The 12,676-nt window shown below is 38.9% G+C and overlaps 1 protein-coding gene across 12 annotated transcripts in view; it reads left to right on the top strand.

Moving 5' to 3' along the window:
• CCDC171 (coiled-coil domain containing 171) overlaps positions 1-12,676 on the top strand; it is a 178,313-nt gene that overhangs the window by 13,832 nt on the left and 151,805 nt on the right. For 9 of the 12 annotated variants that reach the window (XM_090132587.1, XM_090132585.1, XM_090132591.1 and 6 more), the window contains 2 exons: positions 3,548-3,729; positions 9,220-9,366. In XM_090132587.1, coding sequence (XP_089988713.1) covers positions 3,548-3,729; positions 9,220-9,366 — 329 coding nt within the window. Of the gene's footprint in view, positions 1-3,547; positions 3,730-3,763; positions 3,951-9,219; positions 9,367-12,676 lie in introns of those variants that run through there. The other 3 variants (XM_090132594.1, XM_090132596.1, XM_090132595.1) reach the window with 3 other exon arrangements.

The following is a 12,676-nucleotide window of genomic DNA, read 5'->3' as shown; positions in this document are numbered from 1 at the left end:
GGGTGAGGGACCTGGGTGGGATAGAAGAAGAGAGGCAGGAATGGAGTAAGACTGGGCCCAAAATAGTGATCTTCTGGCAGGGTCTGGGAAGTAGGACTCCATAGGGGCTTCTGCCACTGTAGTAATCACAGTGTACTCACCCTGATTCCCCCTCACCAAACAGATTAGTTTGTTTTGTGATAAGAGAAATGAAGGGCAAAAACAGGGATAAGAGATTTCACAGAATTTTTCTTCTAAGTCAGTGTATTAGTTTCTTTCACCATCAGAAAGAAACTATACTTCGCAGTCTGTCTGAGTTGAAATTCCCCTGGTTTTTCCTCTTCCTCTGCAACTGCTGTCAAAGAAGTACATTAGTTACAAAGTTGCTTCTCGGTTCCTTTGCTGCTTGTAACTTTCTGCTTATTTTCTTCACCATTTGAAGCGTTCTGTCCCCTTGTACTCAGCTCTGGTGAGGCCACATCTCCAGTTTTGGGTCACTCACGTGTGTCCAGTTTTGGGCCCCTCACTGCAAGAAAGACATCAAGGCACTGGAGCAGGTTCAGAGAAGGGCGACAAAGCTGGTGAGGGGTCTGGAGCACAGGCCTTATGAGGAGCGGCTGTAGGAGCTGGGATTGAAGGATTGTTCTGGGATTGGAGAAGAGAAGGCTCAGGGGAGACGTTATTGCTCTCTATAACTACCTGAAGGGAGATTGTAGTGAGCTGGGGGTTGGTCTTTTCTCTCATGTAACTTGTGATAGAACTAGAGGAAATGGCTTCAAGCTGCGCCAGGGGAGATTCAGGCTGGACATTAGGAAATACTATTTTTCTGAAAGAGTGGTCAAGCACTGGAGTGGGCTGCCCAGGGAGGTGGTGGAGTCACTGACCCTGGAGGTGTTCAAGGAATGTTTGGATATTGTGTTGAGGGACATGGTTTAGTGAGAACTATTGCTGATAGGTGGATAGTTGGACTGGATGATCCTTAAGGTCTTTTCCAACTTTGGTGGTTCTGTGATTCTACAGCTCTACAGCTCTTCAGTGTTTAGATGTGACCTTATCTGGCTTGGGCTGGACACAAATGAGCCCTTATGTCCTATAGCCCTTGTCAATGTTTCATCTTTTTTTTTTTTTTCCCCTGTTCTTTCTGAGGCTTCTTTTGACTGGTCTGAACTTGAGCAACACAAAGATTCCTTGTAAAGGGTAAGCATTTTCTCACCGGCTTACCTTGCCTTGAGTTATAGAATCACAGAATGGCTTGAGCTGGGAGGGACTTAAAGATCACCTAGATCCAGCTGCCCTGCAATGGGCAGGGACTTCTTTCAGAGACCAGGATGCCCAAAGGCCCATCCAACCTGGCTTTGAGCACCTCAAAGAATGAGACATCCACAACTTCTCTAGGCAACCTATTCCATTGCCTCATCACTTAAATAGTGAAGAATTTCTTCCTGATGTCTAATCTTGAGTCTATTCTCTTTTCATTTCTAACTCATACCCTTGTCTTGTTGCTACACTTTCTGATGAAGAGTCCTTCACCTTTCCAGTAGGTCCCATTTAGATACTAGTCAATGGTTTATGGGCTGGTTTGGCCTGGTTCTGTGAAGCCAAGGCAGAGTGACCCATGGATCCAAGCCCTGGAAAGAGGAAAAGATAGGTGGGCCTAAAACAAAACAGCAGCAACGATCTGGTTGAAGGAGGTGAAAAAAAATATTTTACTAAATATCAGAATGCAAGATAACATACAATAATACAATATAATAAGAATTAAAACTAATAAATTAAATGAGAGTCTCTGAAAAACTGAAGAGCTTACACTAATGCTGAGGCAAGATATGCACTTGGGGTAAATAGATGGGAGGAGAGCCAGGTACTGTGACTTTGCCAGAGATTTCATCTCTTCTCTGAATGGAAAGTCCAGGTATGGGACTGGGGTATTTTCTTCCGGGATAGGTACCCAGAACTGGACATTAACTCTTTAACTCCCAGTGCACTACATGATGTTATGATGTGGAATATTGATAACCAAAAATCTTAAAACCGTGACAATATTGGAAGGCTGTAGTGAGATCTCCTCAAAGCCTTCTCTCATGTTGAACAAGTCCAACTTATTCTCCTTTTCAAGAGAGGAGGTGCTCCAGCCTTTTGATTGTCACTGTGGCTCTCTTCTGGACCTCTTCCAACAGTTCTATTTCATTCTGATGTTAGGGGCCCCAGAGCTGAACACAGTACTGCAAGCAAGGATTCCTTAAAGCAGAGTGGAAAGCAAAAATCTTCTCTTGATCTGCTAGCTATACTGCTTTTGATACAGCCCAGAATATGTCTGGGTTCCTGGACTGCTACTGCACATTGTTGATGTTCATTTTTTTGTCCTCCACTAGCCCCAAGTCTTTCTTTGCTGGGCTGCTCAAAACCTGCTCATCGCTCAGCCTGTATTTGTACTTGGGATTGCCATGATCAAGATGCAGGATCCTGCACTTAATCTTCTTGAAGTTCATAGTGCTTGCAGAGGCCCATCACTCAAGCCTGCCCTCTCTGGATGGCATCCCTTCCCTCCGCTCCATCAGTGGCTTCACTCAGCAGGTTTTCCTATTGTCATAAAATCACAGTATTGAGGTTGGAAGGGACCTCAAGAAATCATATAGTCCAATCCCCCTGCTAAAGCAGGTAACCTACAGTAAGTCACACAGGTGGGCGTCCAGAAAGGTCTTGAATGTCTCCATAGAAGGAGACTCCACAATCTGTATTTGCAACCTTTTCCAGTGCTCCATCACCCTTATTGTAAAGAGGTTCTTCTGTGTGTTTTTATGAAACCTCCTGTGTTCAAGTTTTAGGCCATTACTCCTTGTCCTATCACTATGCACCACTGAAAAGAGCCTGGCCTCATCCATTTGCTTCCCTCCTCACTTCAGTTATTCATAAACATTTATCAGATTCCCCCTAAGTCATCTTTTCCCCAGGCTGTACAGACCTGGGTTACTCAGTCTTTCCTCATATACAGGGGATACTCCAGGTCTTTCATCGTCTTTTTGGCCCTCCACTGGGCTCCGTCTAAGAGATTTATGTCTTTTTTTAACTGGAGAACCCAGAACTGGACAGTTTTCTAAATGTGGTCTCACCAGGGCAGAGTAGAGGATCCTTTCATTAGGTGGGTGCATATCTTTATAGTCTTTAACCGCGTTTAACTGAACTCAGAATTAAATAGTAGAGGCTCACATCAGTTAGAAATGTAGAAATACACTGACCAAACATTGTGGAAATCTGAAATAATGTCCTCCATGCTACAGATACCTCACTTGAAAGAATTAGCTCAAGTTTTCAGTCTTATCCAAGAGAAGTGCTTCAATTCATAAAAATCTCTAAAAGCATTCTTATGTCCTTGTGTGAGAAAGATGCTACTCAAGCCTTAACTTTTTTCCTTTTTATAGTGGAGGTGGTGCCCTCCTGTGCTAGAAATATTTGTTGTAATGTTCCAGAGAATATCACAATATAGAAGAGCCAACAGTCACATTTTTTTTTCTGAGCGTGCTTAGCAGTAGTACCGTCATCTTTCTTCCTCTTTTTCTGTAAACAATAGCGTTCAATGAAAAGCTTCAGCAGAGACTGGTAGAGACTGAGAAAACATTTCATATTGCTCAACAGAAGTGGAAAGAACAACAACAAAGACTTGCGAGTGAAAAGGATGATATTCTCAGAACACACAAGGATGAATATGAATTGCTTCTTAAGGAAAGAAGTGAACTAGAAAGCGTTTTACAGGTATGATCTATTAATAGCTGTGAAGATGAATTGCATAAGATGATGCAAAAGGCTGGGTAGTGGATGGGGATTTTTCCTAATAGATAAACGTTGCATTATTTTTTCTGAAGAGTATAATTCTGTGAAGTTATACTTACTGTTTTGCAGACTTTCCTGCTTCGCTGGAACGTGAACAGGTTTTGTGTTAAGCAACTAAACCAAGTCAACAGTGCACAGTGGTGGTGAGGCCCACTTGTCCTTTATATAGTTCAAAGCTGAGTTAGTAGAACCAGGGAAGCCTAAGACCTAGCTTCTAACTCGATTTTCCTTTTACTTCCCTTAGTCTGTCTTTTGCTTCTAAGCACAAGAAATCACTTGTACAGTATGGAGATAACACACTCATGGAACCCAGACTGTGATAATGGGATTTCCAAATGTGTGTTGTATGTTATTTGCTCTGTGCAACATAAGAAGAATGTGATAAATATCAGTGAAGTTTTAAAATTTCTGTAACCTTAGCATTGATAGAAAGAACTTCTGCTATTGGAAATTCAGATAAAAAAAAAATCATTTGGTATTTAGAGGTGATATATTATGTCTTATGCTGTGGATTTTTATTCTTCAGATAATGAATTTCTGTATATTTCTGGAAAGTCACTTTCTAAGTTGGGCTCCACTGGCATGCATAAATCCCTTAGATGCAAAATATGTTTATAATTTTAATAACTTTAATGCTTTTTTCACAGTCAAGCAATTCAAAATAATTATATTTCAAAGAAATGTAGTGATAAAGTGTGGACATGTTAACATACCCAAACATTAACATATGCCACTGGGATAATAACAGTTACATAATTATAATTTAATCATTTTAATTTCTATAATGGAAAATTGAATCACCATATGCCTCAGTGGTATAACAACACGAGTTGAGGAAAAATGAACAGGTATTCAACTACTATTAGAGAACATCTAAGAGAGGGCTATGAAGATATGAAGGGTGTAGAGGGTGAGATGTATGAGGAGTTACTCGGGTCCCTTTGTTTGTTTCAACTTAGAGAACTGATGGGAGACCTCAAAGCTGTAGACCCCGATCTCACACAGAGTGGAGGGGCAGGTGCTGATCTCTTGTGATAGCAGCAGGACATAAGGGAGTGGTGTGAAGCTGCCTCAAGGGACAGTCATGTCGGGGTTTAGGAAAAGGTTCTTCACCAAGACAGTGATTGGGCACTGGAACAGGTGCCCAGGGAACCCGTCTTGGCACTAAGCCTACTGAAATAAGTGTTTGGATAGTGCTCTTAAAAATAAGAGTTGGAATTTTGGGTGATCCTAGATGGATCCAGGTGTTGAACTTGATGATGCCTGTGGTTTTGTCTTCTAGAGTTCAGGATACTCTAATACTCATGCTTTAAAAGAAGTGTAGAGCAAAGGCTCTAGTAGAGATTCAAATTAGTTGGAAATGTAGAAATACACTGACCGAACATTGTGGAAATATATAGCCATTTACTCATAAGAGTGACAAATGCAGAAAACAAGTTGCTACTTAGACATTCATTTTCTGTTACTCAACTTCAGTTTTTTTTAAATGTTTTTCCACTTCATTCTTTGTAACTTCCTTTAAAATATGAGAAACTTGACTCAGTTGGAATTGTTGCAGGTCAAGCTGCGGAAAATTAGCTCTGCTTTCTTCCCACGCACTTAGCTGCAGACCTGGGGCACTGCCAAACAGTCCTCCCAGTGACACTAAACACTTCCTGGCAGCTTGGAAGCTATGTTCTGACAGCCAAGTTACCTCTTACACTACATTATGGTGCTGTTTATCAGATTCTATACTGTACCCATGGGAGCATCTATTAAAAAAGATAAGAGCAGAGAGAATTGCTGAATTACATCTATTCCAGAGTACTGTGAACTTTCTTTTCAATCCTTTGAAAGCAGGATGTAGTAAGAAAGGTGCAATTAGACCTGAAATCAGGTGGTGTGGCTGTATTTGTTCTTGTGCTAGCAGAAGGAGTTGTACTGTGTCAACAGTTTGGCCCGGTTTTGGGCTGGTTCTGTGACTAATGGGGCAGAGAGACCCATAACTCCCCCCACCCTGAGACAGGGGGCGGGGTTAAGAAAAAGGTGTGGAGATGGCTCTGAAAACAAAACAGCAGCAATGAGCTAAGGGAGAAAACTAATTTACTAAATATGATGGCAGAATGCATGATAAACAATATATTACAATATAATTGGAATTGTGTAAACCAAATAAAATGAGAGAGTGTCCAAAAGTGGAAGGTCTCACTGTTGTACTGAAGGCGAGATGGGTAGGGAGCACACACAAACGAGATGAGCACTGAAAGAAGGGGCAGTCTTGTGATTTGTGAGCCGTTTTACCTTTCCTACTAAATAGAAAACAGGAATGGAACAGTGAAAGTCTTCTGGGATGTGTAGTTGTTGCTCTTCTCTGAGAACCAGGTACTCAGAACTATCAACAATCCATAGAAGTGGAGCATTAACTGTTTAACTCCCAATGCACTACATGATATTATGATGTAGAATACTAATGACAAAAGTCTTAAAACCATGAGACGCTATATTGCTGTGTTAACACTTGAGAGACCTGGTTGTGGAGGAAGATCACACAGCACTATGTGATTTTGTTTAGTTTTGGTCTTACTTTATACAGCTTAAAGAGATTCTAAGTATGCGTGCCAATCCTTCTTGGAAAAGCTGTACCTAATGAAGTGTGATTCTGTAGTTGGCTGTGGAAATCCTGAGGCATGAAAATAAGTCAGCTTAACATATTAAGATGCGTCTCCAGTGAATTAAAAGGCACCCACAGGGATCACTGAGTCCCACTCCTGCCTCTACCCCATATTCAAACCATATATATGATGGCTTTGTTGCCTTCCTTTAGATAATATCTAAGAGCTTAATGTCTTTCTTATGTTGTGGTGCTGTATAAACTGCACGCAAAGCTTGAGTTGAGGCTGCACCAGCGCAGAGAAGTCTCTTCCCTCAGTCAGCTGACAGTGCTGGGTATAATACACCCTAGGGTATAGGAATGGCTTCCAGAAATCACTGCTGATTCATCTTCAACTTGCTGTCAACCAGAGCCCCCAGATCCCTTTCCATGGAGCTGCTCCCCAGCTTCTTGTTATCTAGACTATGCATAAATTCAGGGTTGTCCTATTCCATATGCAGAGTCTAGCACTTATTCATGTTGGATTCTATGTGATTGGTGATTGTTAGCCTTCAAAGTTGTCAAGGTTTCTCTGCAAGGCCTTTCTACTCTCAAGAGAGTCAACATTGCCTCCTAATCTAGAGTCATCCACTAGCTTACGTAGCATAATATATTTTCAGCTCCTACATCCAAGTCATTTAAGAAAAGATCTAAGAGAACTGACCCCAAAATGGAGCCTTGCAGGACCCCACTAGCTACTGGCCACCAGCTTGAAGGCCACCACCCAATCACTATAACTGTGAGCCTGACATGTCAACTGCTTGTTCAGTGGAGTTCAAATGGATTACATTTATCTTTAGCTGTATACTAGACATTTTGTCCTGAAGGATACTGTGAGATGCAGTATCAAAAGCTTTGCTGAAATTCATAAAGGATACACTGACTGGAGGGAAAGTAATCCTGTCTGATTTATAACAGGCTCTTCAATGTGTCTATTGATTATACTTTAAAGCCCATCTGCTTCATAAGGTAAGAAAGATTTGGAGTTTAATAAGTGCAATAGCATCACCTTGTGGTTAGCCAGAAGATAATATTATTTCCCAGAAACACTCCAGTTTTTTCTTAAATTACTTGTGTGATCACGTTGTTTATACACACATTAAAAAATAGTCAGCGATATTTATATGTGTGCGTAGTGTAAACGTGCTATGTGAGCATATGTGTATATTTTTTACATAATCAGATATTTCTCCTTGTAGTTTCTAAGGGCAGGTGACTGTTGGGCTGATGTGGTACAGTTTCATCCTTAGGAGAAGTCAAAACATTTCTAAAACATTTTTTAAGGTTTAATGGTTAATAACATCCTACAACTCATACTGACTTGTATAACTAGCTTGATGTATTCCTGTTAGTTGTAGACTGATGAATGTCAACTACATTTCCAATATGAAATATTTTTAAATCTTGACACTGTATTTTTCCACTATGTACAAATGTTATATTACTTATTTAATACATATTTTTCCTGGCTTATTTTTGTTAACGTCTGGAATGTGCACTGAAGAGATACAGATATTTGTCTTTTCAGTGTGGAGGGAGTGTGAGTAATTGTGTATTAAACTTTTCTTTTTTGCTCTATAGTGGGAGGTCTGATACAGGTGGGAAGAGACATTAGAGGATCAGTTTAATTTGTTTCCAGAGCTGTTATTTGCAGCACAACTCTAGGTTTCCATTCTTAATTCATGTTTTATGTAGATGTTCCTTGTTATCTTTTCAGAGGATGCAAAAAAAGTCAAATGATAGTGCCTGCACGTGAACAAGAATATGGGATGTAGAAATAATAGCAGAGTGTGCAGACCAACTGAATAGCTCTGGTTTATTTTCACAAAATGTCTCTTGCCATGATATTGAATAGGATTAAATGAGCAAGAGGACTTAATGGAATCTTTCTGTGTTTTGCACAGAAAGCCATTTTAACAAATTAGGTCTCCAATGGTTCTCCAACTAAATCACTGGATTTATAGCTTCTTCCTGATCCTGGTTATGAGAAAGCTTATTTCTGTCCACTAGACTAAAGCTATTAATTCTGAGACTTCTGTGATCTCCAGCTTAAGTATGTATTAGACTACTAGGAGTTCATTATTTGGCTACTTTTCTCTCAGCCAGCTGTGTTGTAGAAGTGGATTAGGTAGCAGTGACTCAATGGAGTTGTGGAGTCCAGCATTGCTATTAATTATCCCACTCCATACCTTCTCTTATCTTCAGAATGAAGAAATTTGAATGGGGAACAGCATTTTATTGAGAGCTACTTTGTAGATCCCATACATAATTGTTTAAAATAATTCAATTTCTGGACAAATGTCTTTCTAAGATTAGCAGAAATGAACATTTTTAAGTTTATGGAAGTAACCAATTCTAAAAATGTCTGATTTGATTTCAAGTTCTATTAATTAAAACCAAAGCAAAATAAAACCTCCTGTCCCTATGTATCTTTTTGTCCAGTGCAATTGCATGCTTTCCTTCCATCGCTGACATTTGGTAGGATGATAGAAGAGGTTAGAAAAGTAGCCCTTTACTATTTACAGTTTCCTGTGGGGAATTGTCCCTGTTTTTACTATGAGCGCAGAAGGTCATGTTTATGCTAATTTTTGAACCAGTGCATTTTGCCTGGTGGTGAATGAAGAACTTATATGCTCTTGAGCAAGTGGCTCAGTTGACAGGTTGGATTTTAATAAATGGTAATTCAGTCTTTGTCCCCAGCGTGTTCTTTTTTTAAGCTCTTTGTTATTATAGTAATACTTTAATAAAAGTGTTATTTCATTCTCTCTCTTTCTTTTATCTAGAAGCAGAATAGCGTACTGCAAAACTTAAGTAAGAAGATGAAAGATATGGAGCTGGAACATCGTGACTGTTCTGAAATGCTTACTCGTCATGTACACAAGCTTGAACACAGTGCTGAACAAGAGGAGCAGCTTAAAAAAGAACTTGAAGTAATGCTTTTTGTTTACTGCTATTCCTCTCAAGAAACACTGAAGCTCTGAACAATTTTGCTTTTGTGGGATGAAACCTCTCAGTTTTCTGGTGATTTCTGTTTACAGAATTGACAAAATGTTGAACATCCATTTTGCAGAGCAGACTGAATAGACCAATGCCACTTAATTTGTGTTTCTCACTTAAGACTGGTGTTTGAGCAGCAGATGGAAAAAAGAGTAAATGAGCATGAAAATAAGGCTGAGATCAGGAAACCTTTCTTTTCTTTGCATTCTTTCTAACCATGTAATGTCTTTTTTTTTAATCCTCTGTTCTTTTTTGCTTAGGGTTTTTTATTTTTTTTGCATGAGTTTTTAGGGTAAGTAAACTTGAAATGGAAAATATACTAGAGCTGAGAAAGGTGCCAGATAGTGTACTAGGTAGAGAGAATAACATACCAGCAGATCACAGTGATGTTTACAGCACTCCTATCTATGCCTAAATGCGTGTTGAGTGATACCTGTTCATGTTAAGTCTCAAGCTTTTCGAACTAGTGTCTTCTAAATGTATTTTTTTTACTAAAATGCTATTTGCAGTTTTCTCCAAAGTTTCATTATTTTGTTCATCTAAGTTTTATAGTAACTGCTGTCTGAGTGTGTGATCTGAACTAAGTGATTCTTGACAAAGGATTTGTTACTGCTAAAAAGCATAGAAACCAGATGACTCTTTATGATGTAGGTTTCCTACCAGAGATGGTTTTAGGTCTTTTCTATGACTAAGTTTAGAAAATTGGCACTTCTGGAACATTAGGAGTCCTTAAGAATAATGTGGTGTACAGTTTTTAGCTGTGTTTGTTCTTTCTTGTTTTTCTCCTTAAAAGCAAAGAAAATATTTAGAGAATTGGTTGCTAGAAAGTTAGAACACACCACTAAAGGTGAAGTACAAAAGAAAATTACTGCAGGGAACATTAAAGCTCGTCAACTAAAAGCACTGATTATTTATGAACAAAGTAGACATTTGTACCCTCAGAGATCTATAGGAAATCTATTGTTAGGTACTGCGAGGTGCATATATTGGTCTAGACAGAATTGCTTTCAGGTAGGAAAGTACCATGAAATTTGAATAGGCCTTTTAAAACAGAGATTTTTGCTTCTGAGAGCTTTCATGAAGGCTGTTTTTTGGTGTAACTTCAGGACATATAATACTAACACAGAAATCATGAGCTGAAAAGAATAAGGCAGGCAGTAGTTTCTCTCTTTAAGTAATTTAATTGGATGTATTTACCATCTGTAAATTTATAAAGGATGTGCTCAGTTCCTCAGATATTTAACTGTGTGCTGGAAGTGGTTTTATCATGGAATGCTATCTATTAACCAAAATCAGCTAAGATAACTTAATTATGGCTTAAGTTTTATTAGAATCAATGTATTGATCGCTTTATAGTCTAGTGAGAAAACAATCTACACTACAGAGAAAGTATTCTTGTGGTACTTCCATGTGTAGGTATTTAAGCAACAGTGAAGGAAGGTTTGTGATGAATGCTCTTGCATAGGAGGGTTTAAGCAAATGAGCACAAGTCCGTGTGTATAAGAGTAGTGAAAAGTAAATTAAACTGCAGTGCATATGCTCTGTCAGTTTGCATCTCATCATCATAAAAGTAAATCTCAAATATGTAGATGTGTGAAAGGACCTACCATTCTGTGTTTAAAATTAGGGAGATTAATAAGAATCTCTGGGAAAAACCAAACAAAACACCTTTGTGCTAGAAACACACTGCACTAGATGTTTTCTGTTTATTGGTTATCTTATTTAGCTTATTGCTACCTGGAGACTTCACACTGGTTGGTGGACTCCAGCTCTAGGGTTTGTGACAGCAACGTTATCTGTGCTGTACAAAATACCTGCATCCCTGTTTGCTGAGCAGTTTGTTCTGCCTCTTCTGTGATCATGAAAGGCTGCCAATTCAAAATTTCTGAATTGATTGATTATCTGATTGATAAAACCTATTTTAAGTTGGTGTATCAGCCACGATCCTGTCCTCAAAAAATTAAGCATACTGGGAAGCAGTTTAGTGTTAACAGAGCTTGAAGTCTGAATTGCAGCCTTTTTTGTTCAGAGCCTTTCTTTGATTGAAGCATTTGTCATTCTATTTATTCTCTCGCATTCTGGAACTCAATCAGGTAGAGGTATTATCTTTCCTTCCTGAAGAAGCTGAGTGAAGGGACCTCAACAAAAAGACCAGATATGCTCATCTTCAACTTAGTGTGGCTACTGGAGCTTTTTCCTTGGAAATTGTGAAGGAAGCAGAAGTATGCAAGGACAGATCTGTCGGATAGAGGAGTGGGAAGTGAGCACGAGGTTCCCTCCTAATCGGTGGAAGAAAAGGGCCATACCCTTTTAAAAGGGCGTGCTGCATTCCCACATAGCCTTAGGTGCTTCTGTGAAGCCTGGAGATTGTTGAGATTTAAGCTCATTGCTATGTATAGAATTTCTTCACTGCCATAAGCAGCTGCCTTGGTAGCATGATAGCTTCTGTACATCATATTCTCAGTTGCCACTTTCTTCCTGTGTATTGTGGAAGAGGCATTAAAGAAGAGCAGTAAAGTCTAAGCAGTAGTTCTCACGCTGTGCAAAGATGTTTAAGTTTCCTTACAGTTCTGTAATACTCTGACATGGTTCTGTGCCAATTTTAAACTCCTCACTGTATGAGAATAAGTATTGCCTATTAGAAATACAGGTATTTCTGTTAATCTTCTGATAATCAACCTGTATTTAAAGCTGTGATTAAATTATTGATGTTATTTTTACCTATAATTATGATATTTGAGGTGGATTTCCATTCAGAAGCCTTGAAGTAGTATACCTCAAACAGAAAACAGTACATTTTTTTTCATGTAGTAGTCCTGTATTTGCTTATCTGTCTTCATGTTATGGATTGCTTTTTTAAAAATTTTCCTTAAATGGGAAAATGGCCTCAGAAGTTATCACTGTTTAAATACGTATGCAGGCTACCTTATTATATAAGTGGGCACTAAATAGGAAATGCATACTTTAGTTTTTTGGTGACATTGATAATCTTAGGGTGGCTTGTGTGGAGAATAGGGTTGTTCCAATTAAAAGGTAATTCTTTAATTTTTTGCTATATACTGCCTCTTCATACGCAGTCAGGATGAAGTTTCTGAGTTTGCAAAGCTGTTTACTACCCTCTGCTGGACATAAGAGAGAAGTCCATGAAAAAATACTTGTTGCTGTAATGAATGAAGTGAAAAATTTAAGTGTCTGTCTTTGACATTCTTAGAGAAGATTATATCTATTACATTGTAATAGAAA

The sequence above is a fragment of the Phasianus colchicus genome, chromosome Z, assembly GCF_987193195.1.
Source record: "Phasianus colchicus chromosome Z, bPhaCol1.hap1.1, whole genome shotgun sequence".
Taxonomy (NCBI): domain Eukaryota; kingdom Metazoa; phylum Chordata; class Aves; order Galliformes; family Phasianidae; genus Phasianus; species Phasianus colchicus.
This window is presented reverse-complemented; position numbering and strand designations above follow the sequence as displayed.